Source organism: Lissotriton vulgaris, chromosome 5 (assembly GCF_964263255.1).
Source record: "Lissotriton vulgaris chromosome 5, aLisVul1.2, whole genome shotgun sequence".
NCBI lineage: Eukaryota > Metazoa > Chordata > Amphibia > Caudata > Salamandridae > Lissotriton > Lissotriton vulgaris.
The window spans coordinates 824,454,075-824,481,463 of NC_141693.1; the positions used below are offsets into that span (position 1 = coordinate 824,454,075).

General features: G+C 45.8%; 1 protein-coding gene across 1 annotated transcript in view; it reads right to left on the reverse strand.

Moving 5' to 3' along the window:
• The window catches only part of LOC147711652 (polyunsaturated fatty acid 5-lipoxygenase-like), a 977,760-nt gene that overhangs the window by 505,425 nt on the left and 444,946 nt on the right, over positions 1–27,389 (reverse strand). Inside the window, exon 8 of the mRNA XM_086922317.1 lies at positions 5,381–5,584. Within this exon, the coding sequence (XP_086778443.1) occupies positions 5,381–5,584 (204 nt within the window). The remainder of the gene's footprint in view (positions 1–5,380; positions 5,585–27,389) is intronic.

The window sequence follows — 27,389 nt, forward strand, 5'->3', positions numbered from 1 at the left end:
CAAGGCGTACGTGACGAGGGCGCATGCGGAAGGTGATAAGGCGGGGGCGATGTTGGCTTGGCTTGCTAACCCTATCCGGGGGGGAGGGCCGATCATGAGGATCCAGGTGCCAGGGGAGGAGCCTTGCCACTCCCAACCCGGGATCCTGAACAAGTTCCGAGCCTATTATGAAGGGCTCTATCTGAGTGGTGATACTGGAGGGACGGAGGAGCTTGAGGAGTTCTTGGACGGGCTGGAGTTGCCGCGAGTGGAGGACTCGGAGGCAGAGGAGTTAGGGCGGCCCATCTCCCTCGGAGAAATAGGTTGCGCAGTAAAACAGATGGCTAGAAACAAGACCCCGGGCCTTGACGGTCTACCGATCGAATTTTATGGCAAATACCTGGAGCACCTTGCTCCACGGCTGCGCGAGGTATACAATGAGGCGCAGGAGAAGGGCCGACTCCCGGGCTCCATGTGCGAGGCCCTTATGATCCCACTCTTGAAGCCGGGCAGGGAGGGTGCGGCGCTGTCCTCGTACCGCCCGTTGTCTATGTTGACGACGGATTACAAAATCCTCAGTAAAATTCTAGCCAACAGATTGCTAGTGCATATGACGAGCCTGGTTCATGGTGACCAGTGCGGTTTCATACCGACACGCAACACCACTCATAACATCCGCAGACTCACGAGACTGATGGGTGTGGACTGGCCAGGCACCATCTCCCCATTTGTCCTGTCCATCGACATTGAAAAGGCGTTTGACAGCCTCGAATGGGGATACCTGTATGAGGTGATGCGACGCTTTGGACTGGGAGAAGGATATATACAGTGGACCAAGGTCCTCTATACTGAGGCGGTAGCAAGAGTCCGGGTAGGTGCGCTGATCTCGAGACAATACCCGATCAGGCGTGGCACTAGACAGGGTTGTTCCCTATCCCCGCTACTGTTTGCGTTAGCAATGGAACCCTTCGCTGCGGTAGCCAGACTGGGCCACCACTACGCAGGATTGCCATTTAGGGGGAGACCACACCTCATCTCCCTTTATGCGGATTACTTGTTAATGTTTTTGGCTGATGCCGGCGCTGAACTCCAGGGGGCACGGAGGCTACTGGAGCAGTTCGGTAGGTTATCGGGCCTGAGGGTCAACTGGCCCAAATCCTGTCTGTTCCCCCTGAGGCCGGGAGAGCCGTGCCCACTCACTGCTCAGGAACTCCGGTGGGAGCCGCGCTGCCTACATTATCTAGGGGTTTATGTCTACCACACCCCATCCGACCTGCTAGATGGCAACGTAACTCGCTGTATTAACGCCCTGCGTGGATCTATGGACTTCTGGGCGACTCTACCGCTCTCTCTGGCTGGTAGAATTTCCCTGCTGAAAATGATAGCCCTGCCCAGGCTTTTGTACTATTTTAAGACACTGCCGGTATGGATCCCGAGTTCGATTTTCAAACGCCTGAGGTCACTGATCATAATGTTCCTGTGGGGCACGGGCAGGAGACGCATAGCGCTCGACACGCTGTTACGCCCCAAAGATGAGGGAGGCATGGCAGTGCCGGACTTCGAAGGATATTACCTCGCTGCCCAACTGCAGACTTTTACTCAGGAGGTGGCGAGAGTATATAGAGGTCCCGAGGACGCGAGAGTCGAAGGCACCCCGCGACACGTTCTGGCGTATATCACGCTGCACCAGAAACTCCGAGTGGGAGACCTGACGGTCGAGGAGCAGACTTTCCGTCTGTGTTGGGACCGGGCCCGTAAGCGGGCGGGTGTCCGCCTTATGTACGCCCCCGAAATACCGCTGGGAATGATCACTGCCCTCCCACATGGAGGTGACTGGTCGCGCTTGCTCGGGTGGGAGGAGGCGGGAGTACACGTGCTGGGTGACCTCTACGAAGATGGGGTGTTGCTGCCGTTTCGGGACCTACAAGAGAGATTTGCCCTACCGAGGGGTGACTATCTGCTGCACGCGGCAGTCACAGGCGCCATGCGAGCCCATTGGGAGGAAGGGCAGCAGGAACCAGGTACCTCAATGGCATGCCAGTACGCCATGATGGCGGCGGGAACCTTTAAGGCCGTCACGTGCTTGTACTCGAGAATGCAGCGGGAGGCCTTGAAACCTTTGGCAGCCCTGAAGGCCAAGTGGGAGTTGGACCTCCAGGTGGAGATACCAGACACGACCTGGGGCCAACTGCTGAGGAGGGCGCGAAAGAGCTCGAGGAATGCCAGGTTCCAACTGATCCACTTTTATGTTGTCCACAGGGCATACCTCACACCAGGGAAAATCCAACAATACTTTGGGGCGACCGACGCTGCTTGCCCCAGATGTAGTACAGCGGGGGCGGATCTATGCCATATGCTGTGGGATTGCCCCTCTCTGGGCGACTATTGGCAGGAAGTTGGGCGGGCCCTTAACGAGGCGACGGATAGGGATATTCAATATACTAAGGCAGTTGGCATCCTTCACTGGTTCCCACATACGCCTAGAAATGCGATGTCAAGTAAATTTATAGATTTAGGGCTTATCTTGGCCAAGCGGGAGATCACACGAAATTGGAAGTCCAGAGTGGGGCCCACGTATAAAAGATGGTATGGGGAGTGTCTGAGATGGGCCGCGTGTGATAGCACCCTGCGCTACCAGATGGCCTGGAGGTCGAATGACGAGAAAGCACTGGAAAGGGCGACTGCATGGGAGATGATGGTGCAGGCGCTCAGGGATGTGGGCGATGAGGAGCAGGAAGGCGAGAGCGACCTAGCAGGAGCAGACCCCAACACTATACAGGAGAACACACCTTAGCGATTGTTTGCCTCCTCCTGCAACACACCAGGCACTGACACATGGTTACTCAAGCGCAGCGCGACCACGGGGGAGGGTGGGTAGGAAGCTGATTTGGAGGGATGTTGGGGCACCAAAATTTGGGGAGGGGGAGGGGCGTAAACCGCAAAAGCATTCCAGGGTCATATGCACAACGAAGCGGTCAGACAATGTAAGAAGTACGGGACCAAGACAGAAGATGGAGATGCCCGCATCACAAGCGGGGAGAGCCCTCCGGAAGGAAGACACTAATGCCTCAATTGAATTGGTCCATGCTCATACTGATGTGGATGAATATATTGTCTGTACTTTTATACTGGTGATGCAATAAAAATGATGTTAAAAAAAAAAAAAAAAAAAAAAAAAAAATGCAGTAAGCAGAGTGCAGTGTATTTAAATGGTTTAGCATACACTTTTAGGTGTTATATGTCCCGGAATAGGCAAGACTGAATTTCTACCCTTGTTCTTTGTGTGATTCTTGAATTTTTCACAATCCCATGACTTTAGAGATGTACAGGCAACATTAATGGCAGCACCCACACTCTGAAAAGTGTTCCAGTGCCACTGGCCTGGGTGCCTTTGTGTGAATTTGTCATGCTTTCTGGCCTGGGTGCTTATTTGTGATATTTCCATGCTTTCTGGCCTGCATGCTTATGTGCTATTTCCATAGTTTCTGGGCTCAGTGACCTGGAGGCTCAGGTGTGACATTTCCATGATAACTGGCCTGGGTGCTTATGTGTGACAGTTGCGTGCTTTCTGGCCTAGTGTGACCAGGCCTGGGTCGGTGTCTTGGTGCTTATGTGTGACAGTTCCACAGTTTCTGGCCTCAGTGGCCTGAGTGCTCATGTGTGACACCACATGTCAGTGCTTAATGTGTGACAACATGAGTAGCAATATATTGAAAATACAAAAAAGAATATCAGAATGTAGATTTATGCTGTAAAGTTATGACGTTGAAACAGTCTTAAAAAATAAGAAGCTAAAACGCATAGCACTTTTTGTTGAAAAGACAAGAGTGGCCCGGAGGGCAGCAATGTATGCAATTTCACCCTTTTACACCTACCCAGGAAGTAATCTGTAGGTGGTCATTTCACTCTGTACGGTGCTATCTCTGAGCATGTCCTAGGGAGTGGTCTCTTCTTCAGTTGTGTGTTTCACACCATGCCTCAGTCTGACTCGCTTCAATGAAGCAGTTTCTCCTTCTGTTGCGATTTTAACTTCTATAGAGTTTCTCTCAGTCAGTCCTGGCAAACACTCTCTTGAAGGGTTATGATCACTCAACATTGTGCAGTCTATTCGTGAAACATGACTATGCTATTTCTTAAACTGCACTGGAGAGAAGCTTTAAAAGTTAATACAATCTAATAAGTAATGAAAAATGTGTTGAAAAATGCTTTGTTTTGGCCTTTCTGTCTCAAACATTGCCCCAAACCCCCTAGTAGTGGTTGCTCACTGCACTTGCTCGCTACACACCATGTGGCGGCTGGTCTCACTTTTACTTTGTTCTCTCTGATTCACTACTTGTGTCTATTTTTGGTGCTCTTTGAAAGAATGTCTATGGGTACATATGACTGGGTGGGTAACCTGATGCTCTTTAAGGTCATCATCTACTATTTACTGTTGTTGAAAGTTGATACAATTGAATATGTAATGAAAAATGTGCTGTAAATTTCATCATTTTGGTCTGTCTTTTTCGAAAATTTTCTTGGGGGGAGAACCTCCCTAGTAGCTGTCTGGCTCGCTTGCTGCGCTCGCTACACGCCGGACGGGCGCTGGTTTGGCAAAATGTGCCAGGGCTGCTTTCAATTCCCAGCCCGGTACCTTGTACTATTAGGTAATAAACAAAAGCCTCTTTTGTATTTTATTACATTTGTGAAGCATACCAGTTTTCTGAGTCTTGCTTTAAGGTTGATCAGCTTCTGTTAACCTGGGTACAACTTTATATGTAAGGGATGAATCGAGGAAGTGGGCAAATAGGTAATGCTTTGGTACCTTAGAATAATTCATTTATTCTGACTGCATTCTTTCTCATTTGAATCATTATGTATGACCCTCCCTTGCTGGTTGCCAGCCAGGCCAAAGGATATGAGCTGATATATTTTTTCAGCTACATTAGATGGAGGATGTGTGGGGGTCCTAATATGCGGCCCATTTCATTGAGCTGGGCATATTGTTAGATTTTCATTAGTTTCTTAAAAATTATCGAGAGTGCCTGTCTTTTGTGGTGGACATACTCCGTACCTAATGATTGAAATGAGGACGAATGAACTCAGAGTAATAACATTGTATAAGGAAGTGGTTGTTAAACTGAATTGCCAATGTGCTGCTACAGCAGTCATATGTAGTGCCTGTTTAATGGTGCATGTAAGGACAGCAGGGGTAACATCATCAACAAAATCTGGGACACATAGTGAAGGATTTACTTAGGAACTCCATCAATGCATATACGATAACTTCACATTGATCAATGTGAAGCGAACTTCTAACATTTGGAGGTTCCATACAACAAGTCAATTGTCTGTACAGTCCATCAATCACTTTTGAATCTTGAATGATATAATAGCCTCTTTTTTTGAAGTAGAAACCAACCTTATAGAGCGGGTGAACTGCGGGTAAGTTTCTGTACACAGCAACTGCAAACACTTCTACCAGAAGATGGGCTCGTAGAAGATGACTGACGTTCTGGTGGATGTGGAATTCAGAGGACCGTACCCACATTTTTGCCAGGAGCCAATCATATTTTGCATCCGAAGGTAAAAATATAGGGTTGTCGGGACCAGGTGTCTGATGTATCTGCAAAATGCAGAAGAAAACATGTTACTATTTATTCTGTTACTTTTAGTACAGCAGAGTAGGTGCCCAGAAAACTATTACAAATTGCAGCCAGTCAGTGAAGGGGAGGCTCTCTTGCTCTTTGTAATCAGCATTTCTGGATGCCCAACAAGCCTAAGCACATGAACATAGTCAAAGGCAGCAGCGGTTGATGACACATTACAAATGCGTGTTTCTTTTTTTTATCTTTATTTTGTCTTTGAACCATAAAAGTTATGACAATACATAATCAGAAAGTGGAACGGATGGTTAACATAAGATAATACAAAAATACAAGGATATAACAATCAAAAAGGAGCTACCAGAGAAAAACGAAAAAGAGGCGGACAAAGAACATACACAAAAACACCCCCCAAAAAAGAAGGGGCAGTAGATTCAATTTAACCAATCCGTAACAGGGGCCCAAATTCTGCGGCCCAGTTCCTGTCTTCTACGACCTTTAACTCTATACACAGCAGACTCCATGTGATACGTTGCCAATAGCCGAGCCCTCCAGTTACAAAAGGTGGGGGAGTCCGGGCTAATCCAATGTAAAGTTATGCATGCCCTAAAAATAGACATTGAAATAAACAGAAAGCCTTGCTCAGGTTTGCTACGAGGAGGGACTTTTTGTGATTGATCAGAGCCTAAGATCACTAAAGCTGGTGTCAGTGTTAGGGCTTTACCAGTGATCAGGACAAGAAATCGCTCGACATCTTCTACATTCTTAGCTAGCTTAGGACAAGATAAAAACATATGTACAGTGTCCGCAGCCCAGGTCCCACATGTGCTGCAAGAATTACCTCAGTGGTTAGACCATTTGACAACTTTGGATGGTGTATAATACAGGTTAAAAGCGGACATGTAAAATTGTGACCGCAGACTGCCAGTAATTAACATCTGATCGGGCAACTCCAAGGAAACCCCCAGGTTGGTCCCTCCCTGATCGAATTTTCTGTTCCATTTGTCATTTTGAACAGTTAGATCATCAGGCGACTCAGAGATGAGAGTTTGATACATAACCCCGATCCTAGATCTCCTCTCAATGAGCCCCACTAATGGGATACTTTCAAAAATATCTGCTCTAGCTGTCACATGCTGTAACAAATAGCCCCTAAGTTGCAAGAATTTAAAAAAAAAGACTTGTGGGAAGACCATATTTGATTTGTAGGTCAGAGAAAGAAGCAAGCCGACCCTCCACAAAGAGATCCCCCTAAACCTTAATCCCCGAAATTCCCCAAGCAAAAGTAATTGAGTCCTGAAAAATCATCGGGAAAAGGCCACTTGAAGTAAAAGGAGCGTATGCATTGATATATGGGATACCGAATAGTCTGCAGATTTTTTTCCAGACTGAAAAGGCCGAATATATGACCTTGAATTTGATTTTCTTGTAATAGCTTGGTTCGATGTTACTAACCAAGCGATTACAAGCGGCCTCCCCAATAAGTAATTCAAAGATTGAGGGTCTTGAGTATTCTGGTGCACTGGTCTTCCCACCAGATATTAACTTAACATATGCTGTAGGAGTGCGGCCCAATGATACAGCAGCAGGGAGGGCATGCCCCATCCACCCCTTAGTCTAGGGAGTATTAACCACTTCAGCGCCCTTCGTGCTTTATGGTAGCCCCACAAGAACCTTGAGCACGCCCTTTCAGCGCTTGAGATACAATGTGTGGGGAATTTGATGGGAATAGAGCAGAATTGGTATAACATTTTTGGAAATATTGTCATTTTAATTACTTTGGAACGACTAAGGAGTGAGAGATGAAGGTGGTCCAGTCTCTCCAGTGATGGATTAACCTCTTTGACAATCGGTGACATATTGAATTCAGGTATCTCCTCTACCTTGGCCGTGATCTTCACTCCAAGATAAGTAGCAACCGGTGTTATTGGCATCCCTGCGGGTTTTAAGAAATCAAATGTATTATTTGTGTTTTATCGACGTTAAGTTGATAACCAGAAACCACACCGAATCGCTTGGATAGATCATAAACAGCCGGAAGAGCAAAGCATACTTCTGAAGTGAAGATAGCAACATCATCGGCGTATGCCAATGTTTTATGAGCTACACCGTTGACTGTGGCTGCCTTAATCCTTAAGGTGTTATCTAATTTGCTCAGAAAGGGATCAATATAGATTGAGAATAAAAGCGGAGAGCAGGGGCACCCCTGGCGAGTACCTCTGCTGATGGATAGCAGACATGAATCTTGACCGGAAATATAGACTGAAGCTACTGGAAAAGTATATAGAGCTAGTATGGACCGGATGAAATCCTGGGGGAATCCCTTGGTTTTGAATAATTGGCATAAAAAGCCCCAGGAGACCCTGTTGAACGCCTTTTCGGCGTCCAACAGGATCTTTTTTTTTTTTTTTTAATTTTTTTTTTATTGCAAGAAAGAGCAGGTTGCATATACATAACGAAAAATATCAAAGTATACTTTAGTAAACCATTCAATTAATTCCAGAGAAATGAAAGAATAAAAAACATATGTAAAGATCAGAGGAGAAACAAATACATTTTAACGAAACAAATAGAGTCTTTAACACGAAATACAAAATCACAAATACGTTTGGCCTCATTTTCAAATAAAAGTTACGTAGTTAAGTTTTCAAAATTCAAAAAACTGTTTCCAAATCTTTACCTTTTTTTTGCACGCTTTTGGGCCTCTGTGTTTTGCTAACGTGAGTTCCATTATTCTTATTTCGTTTATCAGACTATACCATTCTGATATATTTGGCGGTTCTTTAGAAATCCATGATCTTGCTATCACTAACCTAGCACACGCAAATATTATAGTTATAAGATCTTTATACAAGCAATTAACGTCTTGAATGTCCAAAAGCACCAAATGTGCTGAAAGCAACGGGGTATTAATCTGTTTACTTTTAAAAACATCGATTATACCTTCCCAGTATGTAAGTAGTTTTGGGCAAGAAAACAGCATATGTTCGATTCCAGCTGCTGTCAAATCACATTTCGAACATTTTGTTTTCTCAGTTACTAAATTGCCCTGTGTCCAACTGAAAATTCTTTGCGGAGTGTAATATAGATTGAGAATAAAAGTGGAGAGCAGGGGCACCCCTGGCGAGTACCTCTGCTGATGGATAGCAGACATGAATCTTGACCGGAAATACAGACTGAAGCTACTGGAAAAGTATATAGAGCTAGTATGGACCGGATGAAATCCTGGGGGAATCCCTTGGTTTTGAATAATTGACATAAAAAGGCCCAGGAGACCCTGTTGAACTCCTTTTCGGCGTCCAACAGGATCATAGCCAAGGGTTGTTTGGAAACCTGAGCCCGGTCAAATAAAGCGATTGCCCGCCTGATGTGATCTGTAGTGTCCCTCCGGGTATAAAGCCATGCTGGCGATTCGAGACCAGGGAGGTGATCACCTTACCAAATCTGAGTGCAATGATCTTGGCATAAATTTTGCTTTCTGCACAAATTAACGAAATCGACCGTAGGACAAAGTACTAAGCTCTGGTTTGTCCTTCTTTCTAAAAATTACAATTGTGGTCTTGCGCCAGGAGTCAGGAATCTGATCCTTCCGGGCCAATGCAAATGGAGATTCTAGCTCCCCGGATAGAATTTGTCAAAATGTGCGGAAGAATTCTAAGGGCAGCAGGTTAGGGCCAGCTGCCTTACCAGCTGTCAGTGACACTAAAGCTAATTTGAGCTCTTCCCTAGAAATCGGGGAGGAGAGATCCAGCGCCTGTTCCGGTGTCACCATCGAGGTTGCATAATCATACAAATACTCCTCCCCGAGTCCCCCTCATCATCCTCTTCAGAAGAATAAAGAAATTTGTAATATTCCTGAAACACTTCAAGGACCTTGTCCGGTTGATCTTGTATCCAGCCTGAGCTGTTTTTTATACGACTTATCCAATTCAAAACCCCCTTGTGTTATAGCCTTTTGGCCAATAGTCTCCCGGTGTTTTCACCATACTCAGAGATCTCTGTTTTGTATTGAACAAAATTGGCCGCGAGTTCTTCAGCAAATAGTAATAAATACTATTCCTACAGATAGCTATTTGTTTGAGGCATTCCTCTTTTTTTGCCAAATCGGAGCTAGCCCTAATTAGTGATTTCTCTGCCTCTCGTAGCTGATTATTCCATACTTTAACCTTCTTTAATTTCCTTTTGACGATACAGCGAAAAGCTTAGAGTCTCACCCCTCGCTGCTGCCTTAAAGGCATCCCAGACTACAGCCACAGGGGCTGAGCCATTATTCCGCAGGAAATGTATTTTATCCCCTCTGACATATGGCTACAGTACTCCTGGTCAAGCAGCAATTTCCACTCAAAGGACCAAGTTGACTCAGGAGGCCTTGTCCCTTTATGGAAGTTGTAAAATCAGTGGACTATGATCCGAGATGACTCAGGGATACAGCTCACAAGTGGCCCCTTCAGAAAGCAAGAAATAATCTAGACGGACCAGTTTACCGTGGGGGCAGAATAAAAGGTATAGCCGGGATCTGCAGAGTACAACTTCTGCCAAACGTCAACCAAAGCATGTTCACGGCAGAGCCCCTGCACACCCTTGAATGTCTTACCTTTCCTCCCAGAGTATGATATTACAATCTAAATCAAAATTTGAATCCAAATGTATATTCAGATCTCCAGATAAGATTTTTGGGGAAGACCATAAGGCGAATTCAATATTTAGGAAGTGCAGAACAGAGGGGTCATCCAGGCTAAAACCGCACAGTGAGCAGATGGTATATGCAGATCCTCTGATAGTTATATGAGCAAGAGCCCATCTGCCAACGTTGTCTACCTTTACCTGCTTAAAAGTGCTAACTCCCCGCCTGGCCATTATAGCTACCCCCTAGTAGTAGTTGTTTGCTGTGTACAGGCAATCAGATCCAACCCAAGTTCCTTTAACCAAGCACGATTTTTCCAAGGGACATGTGTCTCTTGTAAAGATAATACATCTATGTCCCAGTGTCTAATCAGTTTAGCAAGCACACCCCTCTTCCTCCTATCATTTAGCCCACAACAATTTAGAGAGCAAATACGGATTAAATAATGTCTACCCACCATCCTTGAATATCAAACTGGCCAACCCAGACCTATCCGAACCAGGCCAGCTGGTAGTGCTGATTGAAATAGCTCCTAGGATAAGATTCAAACAGAAAACCTTAAAACTGGCCAGCCCAAATATGTCTGAACCCAGCCATCTAATAGCATTGATTGCAATGACTCCTAGAATAAAATTAAAACAAAAAAACTTGAAGAGACTTTTATGTGAATTGCCATAACTAACTTGTACAAATTGAACTGCACCCCTCACCACCCCCACCACCGTGCCCAGCCTCCCCCCGCTGAACCTCCTCCCCTCTGCCCACCCCCCTCTGCCCAATTTAAGTGGCAAATGGACCAACTGTCCCTGGTAGTTTTAAGCTTCGTAGTCCCGACTCACACCACCACTGTACCCGTAAAATACTCAGAAACAATCTAGCAGAAGCAATGAAAAACAATCTGTTTAGAAAAAGAAATAGCCATATCAGAGCAAGAGGCAACCAGGGAGCAAAATGAGGGGAGAAAAGAAACCAAAATCCGAAGGGAAGCAGGCCAGAAGAAAAAGATATATATATATTGGCTCAGAAGGTATATAGCATTTGGCGGAAGTCCATAGTCCATTGTAAGCAGTCCCTATCCAAAAATATTAGTAGTGAACCTCTAGCCTATCTTTAGAGTTAATAGATACTCCTTAGCCTGAGCCTCTGTGTGAAAAAATTGGGTTTGGCCCTTGAAGATCACCTTCAGTTTAGCCGGGTTCAGGAGAAATATCTGAGGCCCCTTTGCTTGGAACTCAGGGATCAATTGACTAAGATGCCAGCGCAATTCGGCAGTCTTCTGGCAAAAGTCTGGGCGCACAAAAAAACTGTGGCCTTTACCAGATCTTTTACGATCAGGCCTTGCCAGATTGTACAGAGATTCAAGGGCTAAAAAATTATTCAAACAAAGCAAGATAGCAACTGGCCGATTATCGGATTGAGCCCCATTGCTCCGCCGGGTGAAAGGAAAGCGATGAGTCCTCTGAATTTGCATTTCCAGTCCCATTGTGGAAGATCCGGGAAGGCCTCCCCAAATAACTCTATAACATATTGGCGAGCATTAGCGCCCTCTTGGCCCTCCGGGATGCCCAAAATTCTTAGATTATTGCGCCTTGACTGATTCTCCAAATCGATCAGTTTGATCACAGTGTCATCCCTAGTTGATTGCATGCTTTCAACCTTAGACTGCTGAGTGGCTAGAACATCTTCAAGTTGAGAAATCTGGGTTTCTGCCTCTGTTATTCTAGAGGCGAAGTCTGAGCACGTCTTTGCAATCCTATGAACAGAATTTAGCAATTTCCTGCAAGCCCCTTGCACCCGGTAGCTCTCGACCCTGGTCTCCTCTCTATGCACCATCATCACATGATAGATGGTGGAAAGCGTGATTTCCTCGGGAAGGGTGCAGGCAGTTCCATTCACCCATGATGCTGCGCTGGTCGCTATGCCGCCTTTATCAACCAGTCCAGATGAGAACGAATAGTCCCAGGACATAGCATCCGCAGCTATTTCCTTAGCGACAGGGTAGATGGAGAGTGCATTGGCTTTTTTAACCGTCTCAGTCCTCAATTGGAATTGATCACGTCACCAAACCAGTGAAAAGTATTGGTATCGCTACCATCAGCAGCCCAGTCCTTATCCTGAGAATCCTCTTCGGAGGAATTAGATACATCTGATAGTGAAAAAAATGTATCTGATGGATCATCCTCCTTATTGAGCTCTAAGGCCTCCATATGGTCAATTGCATCAGACACAAAAAGATTTTCACTTGGCTTTGGTCTTGCATCCAATTTGCCTTCGAGCTGGACTCCATTACCCAGCATGCAGCTGTACTGCTGACAGCATCGCAATCTGATTCACTAACTGCAAGGAGAGATCGAGAAGACTTCCCTTCTGTGGCAATAGCTGGTACTGCAACCTGAAATACAGGCTCGTCCGGCAATGGAGGCAGAGAGATGGAGGAAGCCTTCTTACTCGTACCGGCAACCGGTGTAGCCGTGATGGAGAGTGGGGATTTAGAAATAGCAGCAGAGCCCCTTGGCCCGGCAAAACTGCTGGCAGACAATTTATTCTTGGAGGATTGGGATTTAAACAGCGCCGGTACTGTTTGTTTGTTATTATTGCTGCGGGCGGCAGTATTGGTTTTGCTGGTTGAGGTAACGTTGACAGGCTGCAGGTTGTAAGCTTCCTTTGCGTCCCGCTTTTCATGAATCGAGGCCGCTGCAGAGGTCTTAGAGGCGGACTGGGGAATCGGCATGGTCGTGCCGTGACCCCTACCAGTGGAACCCTTTGGTGGCATGGTTCCGAGAAGGCACCGGGCAGGCGAAGGAGGTGCTGCAGTGATTGCACAATGAGTCTGGACCAGGACGCCTGAAAACAAGAAAGCGGGGCTCGGCAGAACCGGATCCCCGAGCGCCAACTCATCAAGGAAGATATCACTCAATTTCTACCCAAGGCGATGCGGCGAATCCTGCTTCTCCACGAAAAAGACAAGCTCTCAGGCTGCGGTGTCCATCATTGCCAGGTAATCGGGTCAGTGGTGGAGAGCGGGGGAAAGCAGCTCACTCAGCCGTCAGAGCGGCCCGCAAATGCGTGTTTCTAATACAGTCAAGTATTACTTTCTGTCCACAATTCACCAGCAATGCTCCAGATGCTGAGGATTTTTTAAAGCATTTCAGTAAAATCATCATTAACTATATGAATTAACATTTAGTCATTTTGCACCAGCACCAACGGCAAATGTGGTAACTCAATATACATTTACTATTGTCTTAGGCAAAAGTACCAGATGATGACACTGGAAGGCCTAGTTTTGCAAGCAAGCCTATCCAGCATGCCAGTTCAGTTACCTTCTAAGGCCCTCATTAGGAGCTAAGGGCTAAGTTCCGATCCCTGTGTAAATTTGTGTTCTGAATAGCAAGCTGTCTGGTAATTATCTAACCTTCGCAGCTTTCCCTTGAATATAATACTGGATGTTCAAGTGTGATGAAATATATGTGCGGAGGTGAGAGGCATAATGCCCAGAAAAAAAGCAAATAATCCTTAATTTGGTGTGTTAAAAACTGATTACACGTGATGTCTCATTTTACTGTAAAAACTCAGAATAGGAAACATTTACCACATGTAGTAATTACCAAACCCGCTTACACCAAATTTACTTTATTTGCCTTAGCTGTCTCCTAGAGCTTTCTAACTGTAAAGACAAGCATTGACACAGCCAATTCTGAATTTAGCCAAGGCCTTTCATTTTACAAAAATTATATGTATTTTATATGCTCACGGATTTGAATTGCTTGCCACCTAGGATTGTTCCACAGCTTGGGTGTTTGTTTCACGATATCCCTGCTTGCTCCCTGAGGCACGTCAGCTGGTGTGAGCACTTTCCGCAGTCGGCGGAAAATCAACTCGCTCCCAACCTGGAACTGCCCAGGTTGAGGACTCTGCTGTTTGCCTAGCGAAAGGAACCTACCGGGGGACTGCGAGGCCCAGCATTCTCCATTCTGCACAGCCGGTGCCTCTTCCCCCGGCGGACAGGCCCCCCGCCTGCAGACCTGATAACCTTTCGCGACACCTGCTTCGCGGGTGCCGCTCACGGATTTGAATTGCTTGCCACCGAGGATTGTTCCACAGCTTGGGTGTTTGTTTCACGATATCCCTGCTTGCTCCCTGAGGCACGTCAGCTGGTGTGAGCGCTTTCCGCAGTCGGCGGAAAATCAACTCGCTCCCAGTCTGGAACTGCCCAGGTTGAGGACTCTGCTGTTTGCCTAGCGAAAGGAACCTACCGGGGGACTGCGAGGCCCAGCATTCTCCATTCTGCACAGCTGGTGCCTCTTCCCCTGGCGGCCACGCCCCCCGCCTGCAGACCTGATAGCCTTTCGCGACACCCGCTTCGCGGGTGCCGCTCACAGATTTGAATTGCTTGCCACCGAGGATTGTTCCACAGCTTGGGTGTTTGTTTCACGATATCCCGTCTTGCTCCCTGAGGCACGTCAGCTGGTGTGAGCGCTTTCCGCAGTTGGCAGAAAATCAACTCGCTCCCAGTCTGGAACTGCCCAGGTTGAGGACTCTGCTGTTTGCCTAGCGAAAGGAACCTACCGGGGGACTGCGAGGCCCAGCATTCTCCATTCTGCACAGCTGGTGCCTCTTCCCCCGGTGGCCACGCCCCCTGCCTTCACGTATTTTATTGGCGTAGCTCCACCGCGACGCGGGACGCGCGCCGGACGGAGCTTGGGGCGAAGACCGGGCAAAGAGCGGGCCGTTTGAGGCCGTTCGAGGACCGGAGAGACCGGACCGGGCCAACCCACTAACTATTTCTCCTGAAACATTTTATTTATAATCATTGTTTCCTTACTGTGCTCCACATAGTTACAATTTCACAAAAATTAGTTTTGTGGATTGGCTCTTCACGAACAATGGTATCAACCAGGGGAAATAAGGGTAAAAGCAAGACTAACGGGTGTGGGGATAAACTGCTAGGCCCAATGGATGACTTAATCACCAAGGCTAACCTGTTTATTGATCAAAGTATCACTTTGATAGAAGGTAGGGTGTCACTGGACTTAGAGCACGCCAAGAGATCCTCTAGGGGTCACTTAGCGAAGGCAAGATCCCCTGCAATAGATGGTAATTCAGGAGAAGGGAGTCGCTGTGAGGGCAGACTCAGCCTACCAAATACTGTCGACCTCTCGGTCTCCCAGGTTTCAGACTCCCAGATATCAGCAGGCCAATCTATTCTAGACCTGGAAAGGACCCCAGACCTCCCTGTTCAAACCACCCCTGATGAAATAAGACAAGCTAGAGGGAGGAGGGAGGGCGCAGTAAGTAAAAGAAAAAATGGCCAAAAAATTACCAATACTACTGAGATTGCTGATACCCCCATTGGAGATACACCTACTAGGGTTCATCCCGCATCTCCTAGGCCAGAACACATATTAGTCACGGCATTAGTAAATCAACCCGTGCATGACTCATTTAGTCTAATCTCCTCAGAACCCCCAGTTCTCTTATCAACGCCTAGTAACAACGCACAGCTCTTAGATATCATCAAAGACACAGTGAAATCTCTATTTGCCCCAGTAGAGGCAAGACTGGCGAGGATAGAGAATCAGTTAACTAACCTAGTGAAGCTTGTAAAACTGGTACAAGCCCCGGCGGAACAAAAAAAGGAGGGAAATAAGAATAGTAAGCAGTTACTGGCCAACCAAATAAACATTCAAGATAATCTCCCTACATTGCCAAATATAACAACTAAACCAGGCCCTGAAAAGATAAATAAAACCAGACCAAAATTACCTACTAATACCACCATAACTACTTCACAAAGTAATCCCTTGCCGTCACCAGTAGCAATCCCCAAAACACCGTTCCCGAAGACACCAGTCTCTAAAAAACCTGCGCCAAAAACAATGGCAACTAAAACACCAGTAGCCAAAACTCCGGCCCCCAAATCATACCCACAAAAGAATCCGGCTACAACAGTAAATAGAACCGGACGTAGAGGACCGCCCGAAGGAAGACTTCCTGTTGAGATGCCTCCAGAAGCTTCTCCTTTCGTGGTGGTAATGACAGGAGTTCCAGAATTAGCGGATCACAATCTGGAACCCACATGGTCACTACAAAATAAAGCTCAGCACTGGTTAAACAATAATCGTCCAATCCCACCATCCTGGCCATCAAGGATTTTAGCGGTTCGTAGAACAACCTGGGTGGGAAATGGTAGAAAGACTATACCGGGAGATTGTATCGTCATTACATTCGAGGACCCCAGAGTCGTAGATTATATCTGCTCATGGGAGCCCTCGGGTGGAAATGCGGGCATAAGTACCAAACCAATCTCTTTCTTCTACCCAGCAAGACAATATAATGACTTCTATAATAATCATAAAATTCCCTGGGAATTTACAACTTCACGCAACTTGGATTATGGCAATATAAGACAACCAGTGATCCCGCGCTGCCTGAATTATGAGAACCCCTGGCAAACAGTAGGACCACGCTTTAGGCGGAGGGGGTGGGATGATCAAGGCCCATACACGCAGAGAATAACCTATAACGAACAACCACGCTGGGACACTTGGTATAATATTCCAACGAGGAACAGATTTAGTGGCCTTGAAATGGTCGATTGACCATTAGAGGCGACTGGACAAAATAATCCTACCTCACCCAAAGTAATAAACTTATCACCCTCCCCAGAACAAGGCTTAGTAGAAAAAAATGTAGACACGCCTCCTCTTTCCATTTTCTTCTGGAATGTGGCGGGTATCCGCTCTAAAATTGATGATGGGACGGCCCTGCACTTTCTGGATCAGGGGATAATAGTCTGTTTACAGGAGACGTGGTCCACAGTGGAACTTCATCTCCCAGGATACAAAACATATTTTATCCCAGCCCTTACTTGCAATGCGGGCAGACCAAAAGGGGGGATTACCACATATATAGCTAACACTCTGAATCTAAAAGTAACGTCAGTCGACTCTGACCCAAACTACCAAATATTATGCCTTACCTTCAAGAACAAGGATTCAGTCCTTTTAATTAATCTCTATAATAATTTGGAAGATGGACAATTCTTGACCCTCCTTTCAAATATACATGAAAAAATAATCCAGTTCTGTCAAACCAGGATAGGTAAAGGGGCAATCCACCTCCTCTGGGGAGGGGATTTTAACATACACCCATGGCCACGAGGAAAGACTAATCAATGTGGTATAACAGACGAGCTAGACTCCCCTTTGATCCATTTTGAACACACCAAAATAGGGGATGCTATGAATAATATATTATCAGAGTTAGATTTAGAAATAGCTAACACCATAAGCACAGACACAGACTATCTGCAGCCAACTTACGTTGGCCGAGGATTCCAAACAACAGTTGATTATATCCTCCTTTCTCTCGGACTGGCATGCAAACTTAAAACTTTTGAGGTCAGACACAGCACACTAAGTGATCATTCCGCCTTGAAAACGGATTTCCATATAAATCAGGTCAAAACGATAACTACAATTATAGAAAAAACGCTTGCCCAAAATCGATTGGAGCTGGGAAAACAAAATGGATATACACTAAAATGAGAAAAGGTAAATCCAACAGAAATCACCGGTAAACTGGTAAAAATGGCATATCCAAATATAATTAAATGCTTAGACTTACAAGAAACAGATGAGACCGTTCTAAGTAATTTTATCCAAATACTGGAGAAAACAAAGTGTCTCCTTACCTCTAACTCTAAAAGCCAAAATACGACTGTTAGAGGATGGTTTAATCACAGCTGTACAGCGGCCCTTACCAACTTAAAACTAGCTCTAAAAATTACTCCCAGAGATCAGACCCCGATCCAACTCTACAGAAAACAATACAATAGGGCACGTAAATTAAGAATAGAAGAACTTAAGCAAAAATTATGGAATGATCTCCGTACTAGTGCTCTTTCTAAAAATAGCGAGAAATTCTGGCGTACACTTAGATCACCCTATCTTGTAGATGATAAAAGTCCTAAAATAGAAGTGGCCATAGAGGAAGACATATGGGTGGCTCACTTCTCAAACATTTTTAAAAACCCAATAACACCAGGAAGGACCGAAAACACACTGACAAAGGTCGAATACCCAATTTCCCTACAGTTTGACATCTCTGAGTTAATAGTTGCACTGGGTGCTAGTAAGATTGGGAAAGCACCAGGCCCAGATGGGGTTCCGGTGGACCTCTTCAAACACAATTTAGATCTTTGGGCCTCTATTCTCACCAGAGTATGTAGTGCAGCAGCAAAAGTGGGCCTGATAGAATCTTGGTCGAGATCTATCATGGTCCCAATCTTTAAGAAAGGGGATCGCCAGGATCCCTCATGCTAACGCCCCATTTCAATGCTGGATTCTCTGGGCAAAGTTGCTGGTAGGGTAATCCTCCAGAGACTCCAGCAGTGGGCTGAGGCGAAAGGCATAATCTCCGATCTCCATTTTGGATTTCGAGAAGGCTTCGGCACAGTGGAGCAAGCTCTCAATCTTAGCCTTTTAACTAGTAAATACACACAAGCAAAAAAGGGCATGGTCTACATGGTATACGTGGACCTGTCCGCAGCATTTGACTGCGTCTCCCACGCAAAACTCTGGACAATCTTGAGGGAAATGTGAGTGGATGCTGTTCTCTTAAATTTCCTGAGAGAACTATATTCAGCAGCGACTGCGAGAGTGCGTTTTGGCCTAAGGGGGGAGCTGACGGAGCAGTTTAGGGTGGAGCGTGGAGTCAGACAGGGTTGTGTCCTGGCCCCCTTCCTATTCTCTTTGTATACCAACGGTCTCGAGGAGGAGATGCTGGGGGGGGCACAGGACCTCCCACAGGTAAAAAAGCGCCTGATTCCCGCTCTGCTCTACGCAGACGACGCCGTCATCTTGGCACGCACTCTGCGTGAACTGCAGAAGTCCCTGAATAGATACACGGACTACATGACCAAGCTGCATCTGCATGTGAACGTCAAAAAAACGTTCGTCATGATAGCAGGGAGTAAGAAAAAACAAGTTAGGAGCATCCACCTTAACAACCAAAAACTCGAGATAGCCGATAAATATCCGTATTTGGGCATTATGATTGATAGGAAACAGAATTGTCGGGCAGCAGTGGACGCACGGTGCCACCTATTCAAAAGAGCCACAGCGGCGTTGATCAGTTTCTCACAGAGATTAGGGAAAAGGGCTCCAGTAGAGCTATTAAAAATGTATAGTGCAAAGTGTCAGTCAATTGCACTATATGGGGCCGGTCTCTGGGGCCATGCTGACACAACTACCCTTCAGGTTGTAGAAAATTATTTTTTCAGATTCCTCCTAGCAATACCAAGTTCCACTTCCATATACGCAATTCACGTGGAACTTGGTGTCCCTTATTTAGAGGACCTTATAAAGATCCAGCCGCTATTGCTGTGGAGGCGTATTTGGACCTCCAAAAAAAACCTACTTACACAGTCAATTGTAGCAGAGTTGATGACTCTTGATAGAGCAGATAATATTCTATGGCTCCGGTATGTCAGAATTTTTTTTTAAAGATCTAGGAAAGGAGAATTATTATCTCCTAGCTGAAAACATTATTGACATACCGAAGAAAACACTGAAACAACTGGCATTAAGTCATCTAGAGTCACTAAGGCTGGCCGCTGAGTCTCAAAAACCCTCGGTCCTCCATGCTAATATGGTCCAGGCCACAGAAAGCATTCAGCCTTATTTAACACTGGAAATTAGTTCTTACGAGAGAATGCTGCTGACAAGATTTAGGCTAGACCTTTTTTTCAGGCTAGTAGCCTTTTATGTAGGAAATAGGTGGGAACAAACTCTTCCTGTATGTCCGTGTGATGAGAATTCAAAACAAACTAATTTACACACTATATTGTTTTGTAAATTTCATACCTCACATCGGAAAACATGGTTATTGCCATTGTTGAGGCAATGGGGTTTGAGGCAATGCCGTCCCGCAATGTTTCGCCTACAAATGTTGGAATCTGAATCTGCCTGTTACCATGTTGTGAATTTTTTAAAATGTGTTATAAGGCATAGAAAAAACCTGTAATAATACATCTTGATTGTGGCCCTAGAAACCACAATGAACTAACCTTCTCTAGTCTTTTAAAACGTATTGACTTATTCTGGATCAAACATTCGTATGAATATGTAGATTTTATATTTTCTAGGCTGTATTTTTTTTTAAAAATGTGCTATCTATCTATCTATCTATCTATCTATCTATCTATCTATCTATCTATCTATCTATCTATCTATCTATCTGTCCATCTATGAAACCCTTTTGACCTGTTTATCTACCTAGTTGTCTGCCTATCTACCTGTCTGCCTGTCTAGCTACCAGTCTTATTTGTCTATCTGTTTGTCTGTCTAACTACCTGTCTATGTCCCCACCTAAATGTCTGTCCAATTAGCTGTCTGCCTCCCTGTCTATCATTATGTCTGTCTGTCTATCTATCTATCTATCTATCTATCTATCTATCTATCTATCTATCTATCTATCTATCTATCTATCTATCTATCTATCTATCTATCTATCTAGCTAGCTAGCTAGCTAGCTATCTATCTATCCAACCCTCTCTATCTGTGTCTGCATGCCTCTTTGTTTATCTGTGTTTGCAAGCCTCTGTTTAGCTGTTATTTTCAACCCTGTCCGTCTATTTTTACTACAGATGTACAAAGATTTACAAAAACACTAGCAAAGGCAAGAAGCAGGCATCTAATGCCAGACCAATTGGCTTTTCTTGGTTGGGTGTGAGTCAAGACCTTGCTAAAATTATGTGTACAACATAGTTATAGGAGTTTTCAGCAAGGCTTAATTCATTAGTCTGTTTTGTCATTCACATTTTGCTTCCAGGCACTCCAGCATGCGTCATGGGGCAATGGGTCGCGTACAGCACGCTGCACCTTGCAGAATGAAAGAACATCCCATTCCCAACACATTGTAGTTCTGTTCAATGCTCGGGACTACTATAGTAATGTGTGCTTTCTTGAGACCAAGATCTTTTTTTAACTTTCGCCAATTTTGTTTTAATAGATAAGGGCACTGCAGCTTACAAACAATAACGTTTTGCAAAAACCATGAGAGGAAAAAATAAGAACTACCAAAGCCAAAAAGCAGGCGGCCAACACCAGAGCTATTGGCTGCCCCAAGGCTTGTTTTTAACAGAAAATGCTTCTTCGTTGGCTGATGAATTTCGTTTTGTGGGTTGGTGGATAGGTGAATGCATGAATGAATCACTATAGGCACTTCTTCAATTAGCAGCTCCATGTTCAGGGTCAGAGTTTCAGAATTCATGCAAATTAAAAAAATAAATCTTTTACATTTAGGGCAACCAAAAAAACATTAAGGAAAGAAACTTGAAAAATATTAAAAGTAAAAGAAAATGAAGTACCAAATGCACAATCCGCTAGGCACACAGCCAAGGAGGACTGGGCGCAGGCAGTCGTCAAATGCTATCATTTGGAAGAGCTGAAGGTGGTGGGGATACTGTGGATGAATGGATGGGTGGGGTGCATCTTAAGGTCTTTAGCCATTTTCCCTTTTACATTTCATATCTGGCGGACGCGCCTATTGCTTTTCCCCAGGCGGAATAGTTGGCTAGAGATGGAAAGCTGAGGAGCAGACCCTGAGTACTGCAGGGAGGCGGAAGGCGGGGTCAAATGTCAACATCAATGCCGGCTCCACTTTTCTGGTGTCCATTTGCAATAGACAGGGCCAAATGGGCGAGCCGTCTGCATCCTATATGGATTTGTGCACCAGAAAAACATAAGCGCAGCTGAGCAGTTCATCCTTTTGAGGAAGGTATTAACAGCCTCGGTCTTTGAGTACGTTGAATAAAACTAATCGGTTTGTGCATTCCCCACAGAGATTGTGTACCTGAAGGTAACACGTGCATCTCAGCTATTCACCCCCTAATGCAGGTGAAACCAGTATCACTCACCTGGATAACTCTCACATTCGCTATTCTGGCACCTGGACATTTCCCACTTTGTGGCAAAGAGTCTATAAGTGGTGCACGTTAATAACACCAGGAGAGGGTTACTGAAAGTGTCTGCCCGGCACGAGGAGTGTCCAAGGGAACACAAATAACCCACAGCTTTTGTTTCTGTCCTGAGAACTGAAATCTGACCCACTGTGAAGCTTCTAATATAGGACGCGCTTTTTGACCGACTATTTTTAGTAATCTATTGAAGCGGATCTCGTTTCAAGGCGGTGATGACTCTACGCTTGCAGGTCTTGTAATATTACTCAACTGTGTTTACGGTGTCAGGGGCGGAGTACCACGGGTATCCTGCGTTAGACTAACATCCCCTTGCCTCCTCCATGGCTATTGTGTGTGAAAGCGATACAGGAACCTGGCGCGCTTTCATCTATTACTAACATATAGCGAAGTGGGCTAGTACAGCACTGCCTTTCATCCTTTCATCCTTTGTCATGGCGTAACCATGCGCTTCATACATTTCTTTATTATTGTTATTATTATAAGAGAATGAACATCCAGATGGAAAATAGTGGCATTTGTTGACAGCGTTTCCAAACGACAGGATTAGTTACTCCCTCTAATAAAACTCAAGTTATTAGTCACGACTGTTTCCATCATTAACCAGTTCTAAGAGGCACTGAAAACTGCCTCAATCTGCTCCTCATTAGGCAGTGCCTACCCGCCAAATTAGAAGACTCTTAAGTAGCATATTTACAAATGTCATGCAACAACGTTACTACGCTGGGGGAGATGGGGACAGTAGGACGGGCATTATCTACAGAGATTTAGGGGCGCATTTACTAACGTGCTGGGTTTGCATCTCAGAAGTGACACAAAATGGTGCAAGTAACACAAAGCAGCACTTTGCATTATTTTGCTTCTGGTGTTGTTCCAGGGGTCATTCATCGTTGGTGCCACTGAAGTGTGGCTCAATGGTTAGAGCGGCAGACCCTGATGCAATGCAGAGGTCTAGCCCGGGACCAGGGTTCAATTCCCCGCCTCGGCGGGTCTTGGGCTCAAAATTCCACGGACCTGATAATTCTCGCCTCGGTGCCTATTCCAATCATGGAGTCCCACTCTGCAACTCTGGGCAACTCTGGGCAATAGCTTGCTTAATCTCCATAACGGCCCCCACAACGCTAAGGATGCCTGGCCTCCACCTTGGGGGTGCCCAGGAGTGGACGCCTCACAGGGAAAGCCAGGATGGGTTCCACAGCGGTATTCGTACAAGAGCCTTGAGACCCTTGCGGGTGAGTAGTGCGCTATACAAGTATCAATTTACATTTACAATTTACATTACCCCTGTACTAAGACTCTCACCACACAGAGTATTACTATGGCACACGTGTTACTCATTCACTGCATATATACGCATATAGCATGTATATGAAATGTCAGCTCATAATCTGGGGGTCACAGCTGAACATTACATGACAGCGATTAGCAGAACACACTCTACTCTGGCACAGCAGGCTTTCTGGTCCTACTAAGGAGCCACAAAAACACTGTACGCTGCCACCACTGCTGACCCGACTACCTCAAGACAAGGGCCACAGTCCCATGTCACTCACAAGGGCATGCTCGCTGCACTCCGCCCAGTCAAAGAACAGGTTCTGACCTATGCGTGGTCATGGACCAGGCTAGGCTTCTGCACACATGCTAAATTAGTGTAAGTTCAGGGCCAAACTAAAATTCAGAATACTCATTTCACATATAGTTGAGCCATCAGGACCGGGGTACATGACCATTTACCAGCGGCGGATCCTCCGTTATGGCAGAGGAGTATCACCCCCTACTAGCAGTAACGGCAGCTGCAAAACTTGAAAAATAAAACGATAATAAGCTATGTTTATTATCGTTTTATTTTTCTCAATGCCCTGGAGTCTTGGGGTGGCGCCAGGAGAATGACAGGCACAGGGGGAGTGGTAGTGCTCTGTTCTCAGTGCGCATGACAGTTTGGCGGCTGTCTCAGGCCTGCCTAAAACGTCATGATCACTGAAGCTCTCTCCAATGCAGCCGGGTTGGAGAGAGCAGGCTCAGGATCCCAGTCTCCCTGGGAGCACAAATCCAGAGAGTTCAGGCCAATCCTGCTGCTACTCCCATGCTGTGAGATAAGCATCAGAATTGGCTGCAGGGCAGTCTGGGAGCCTGTGCCTGCAGTGCAGCCAGTAGAGTGCCAAAGCGGTGGGATTCAGTTATATTTTTTAGTTTTGTCCATCACCTTGCCCCGCAATGGCACTTTGCCCCAACACCAGCCATGACTGCTTTTTACCATGCAAGGGACATTCCCATCCCAACACCCATCTTAAGACAAAAGTGCTGTACGTAGCCCCATTCAAAAACAAGATATTAAGCTTTTTTCACAGCTGAATGCTCTTGCGCTACAATACTGCTGGAGCAAGGCCTGAATCTTACTTTAATGTGCCAGCAACTTCAGAGGCTGCAGACCCAGACACCAAGGGGTCCACTAGGATGGCGGGCGGATCGCCCCGCCAGGCCGGCGGTAGCCACCGCCGGCCTGGCAGGGCGATCCGCCCGCCATCCTTGCAGGAATGACCCCCTCCATATTATTATGGCTGGGGGTCCGCGGCAGATGGAAAACCGCCCGCCGCATTTCCGCCCCAGTCCCCTTGTGACCGGGGCGGAAAAGGCTGCAATATGGTGGCGGTGTCTGTTTGACACTGCCAGCCATATTACAATGTGTGCTGGGGAATGCCTTTCCGTGGCAGCATTGCCGCCACGGAAAGGCATGCAGAGTCTACCTGCGGGGCCTGTTGTGGGCCCCCAGGGACTCCGGGGGGGGGGGGGGTGCACATGGGGGGGTACCTATGGTTCCCCCCCTGCATTTCAAATAACAACGTGGCAGACACTGCCCGGTGCCTGTCACGTTCTGCTTTGAAATACACAACATGTAAATTAGGATGCGCCCGTAACAGTGGCGGGCGCAGCCTGTATTTTTAGCATTGCGGCGGGCGGTGCTTTCAGCACTGCCCGCCGCAATGTTAGAAATACAGGATGCGCCCACCACTGTGGCGGGCTCATCCTAATTTTCCCCACGGGAACCCCGCCCTTATGGCGGGCGGTCCCTTTCTACTAATGGGCCCACAAGTCTCCTTCTTGCTCCATATGTAATATATGAGACTCCTGGCAGCGGAAAACTTGCTCTGCTATATGCACTGTGTCTGGATGATAGGCGAGGCTTGGATAAGAATGTGCACCACCTCTAGAGACATGTTGTGGTTGAAATACTCTGTGACAAAAATACTGCATCTGATACAAGGTAAGCAGATGTGGTAATAAGAATAAGAGTAACTCTAGGCTTACTTAGATATACTTATCTTGACATTATAATGGCTGGAAACTTAGTGTATGCAATATTTTTGTAGACCAATATTTGATGGGCAATACAATGACATGGAACTTCTAAAGCACTCCAACGCAGAAAAGCTTGTACAGTGCAACGAAAAGGAGAGAAAGAGGGGAGAACTGGAAGGGGAGTTTTCACTGACGAACAGTGAAGGAAGATAGGACTCCCATGGTGAATGCATCTTGGTGTATGGGCAGGCACTGGTAGCTGCAGCAAAACGAGGAGAACAATGTAAGACAAAAAAAAGCATTGTGCAGCCAATCCGTCGTAGCCACTCCTGAAGAATTAAACCATACAATAACTGAAGCTACCAACAACAAAAACAAACAAAACAAAACAGGGATCATTTTATCCCAGTCCCCAATTCAAGCTTCAAATTATTGAAGAATATGTATATATCCACGAAATGCCATCGAAACAGATAATCCAAGTAGCAAATGGTTAAATGAGGTTCAGCTAAACAAGCTCAAGGCTTAAAAAGGTGACAAACCGCTTTTGCTTCAAGTTTATTGTTGTGTATCGTGTTAACATAAGGTCTGCCATACACCAAAAGAAGTCTCTTGCAAGACCAACATATGAGGACATTTCTCCTTACTGTGGAAGTGTCAGGAATCAGCAGTGGATCCAAAGCTATGGAAGGATTTCTAGAACAGCAGTGCAATCTTTTCTTTAAGGCTGCGGTATACCGGGCTTTCGTGGTTCGGGTACCCTGAATAGCTATCTGTCCTGGGTCAAGGGTGGAACTCATGGGTCAAGCATGATAGGCAGCTGCAGTATTTAAACTTCAGGCACACACTAGGCAGCTTCCCGGCTCCCTCACTTTGGATTCGTTCTTTGCTGACGCTTGCTCGTCCACCGTTCATGTCCCTCACCTTTGTTGTTCTCTCCTTATGGCTCCTCTGTTCCATGACTTCCATGCCTCTTTATCTTGACCTTGTGCTCCTGGCTAAGTTTCAATGTGACCAGCCTTTCGGAACCTGTTGAGTATACATGCTTCGGGAGCATAATGCATTTTTGTTACACTTTTTATTAATTTTCAATACCACGGAATTGTAATCACCGTTGAAAGTACATGATTCTGTCACATCTACAAAGAGTGACATATCACACCATGCATGGTGCCCAGGTACATTCTCATATCTCTGACTCACCTAGTCATATCGTCTCCGGGATCCAGTATTACGACAACATAGTAAACAAACTATTACATTTAAAAAAAAAGAAAAACTTTATTAGGTTTATAAATCAAGACATTGAAATTTTACAAAACTTAAGTCTAGTCTCCCTCCCCATCTATGGTTTACAATCGTATGAGCATAGGATCTTTGGAGCATTCCAATGGCATTTCCCTGCCGTGTCCTTATAAAATAAGAAACATGTGACAAGGGGAGTAACCTCCAATACTCAATGGTACCCATACAAAGATACATCACTACCCCTAATAAGTTTAACCTAAATCTAAGCCCCCCACCCTCCCTCCAGGCCTGTCACGTCCCATGTTACTCTGTTCAATAACCATTAGCAGTGCGTAGTTGATGGTCTCCAATACTCAAATAATACAGGCTTGTACAAGCTGCCACTTCAGGCTCACTCATTGTATATATATCTAATGCGGTCGTATGATTACATTTACTCTCTGTAAAGGGTCTACTCTATTTCCGTCATGGCCGGATCAGTATGGATCAGTGCGGTCATATGATTACATGTACTCACTGTAAAGGGTCTACTCTATTTCCGGCACTCCCGGATCAGTGTCGTCATTGCTCTCAGCATCCGGGTCTTTCAATAATCCCACCAAGTGTTCCCACACCTAGCAGCCTCAAGCGCTCTCTCACTCCCCGTTCTCTTTGCTAGCTGTAGTCAAACTAT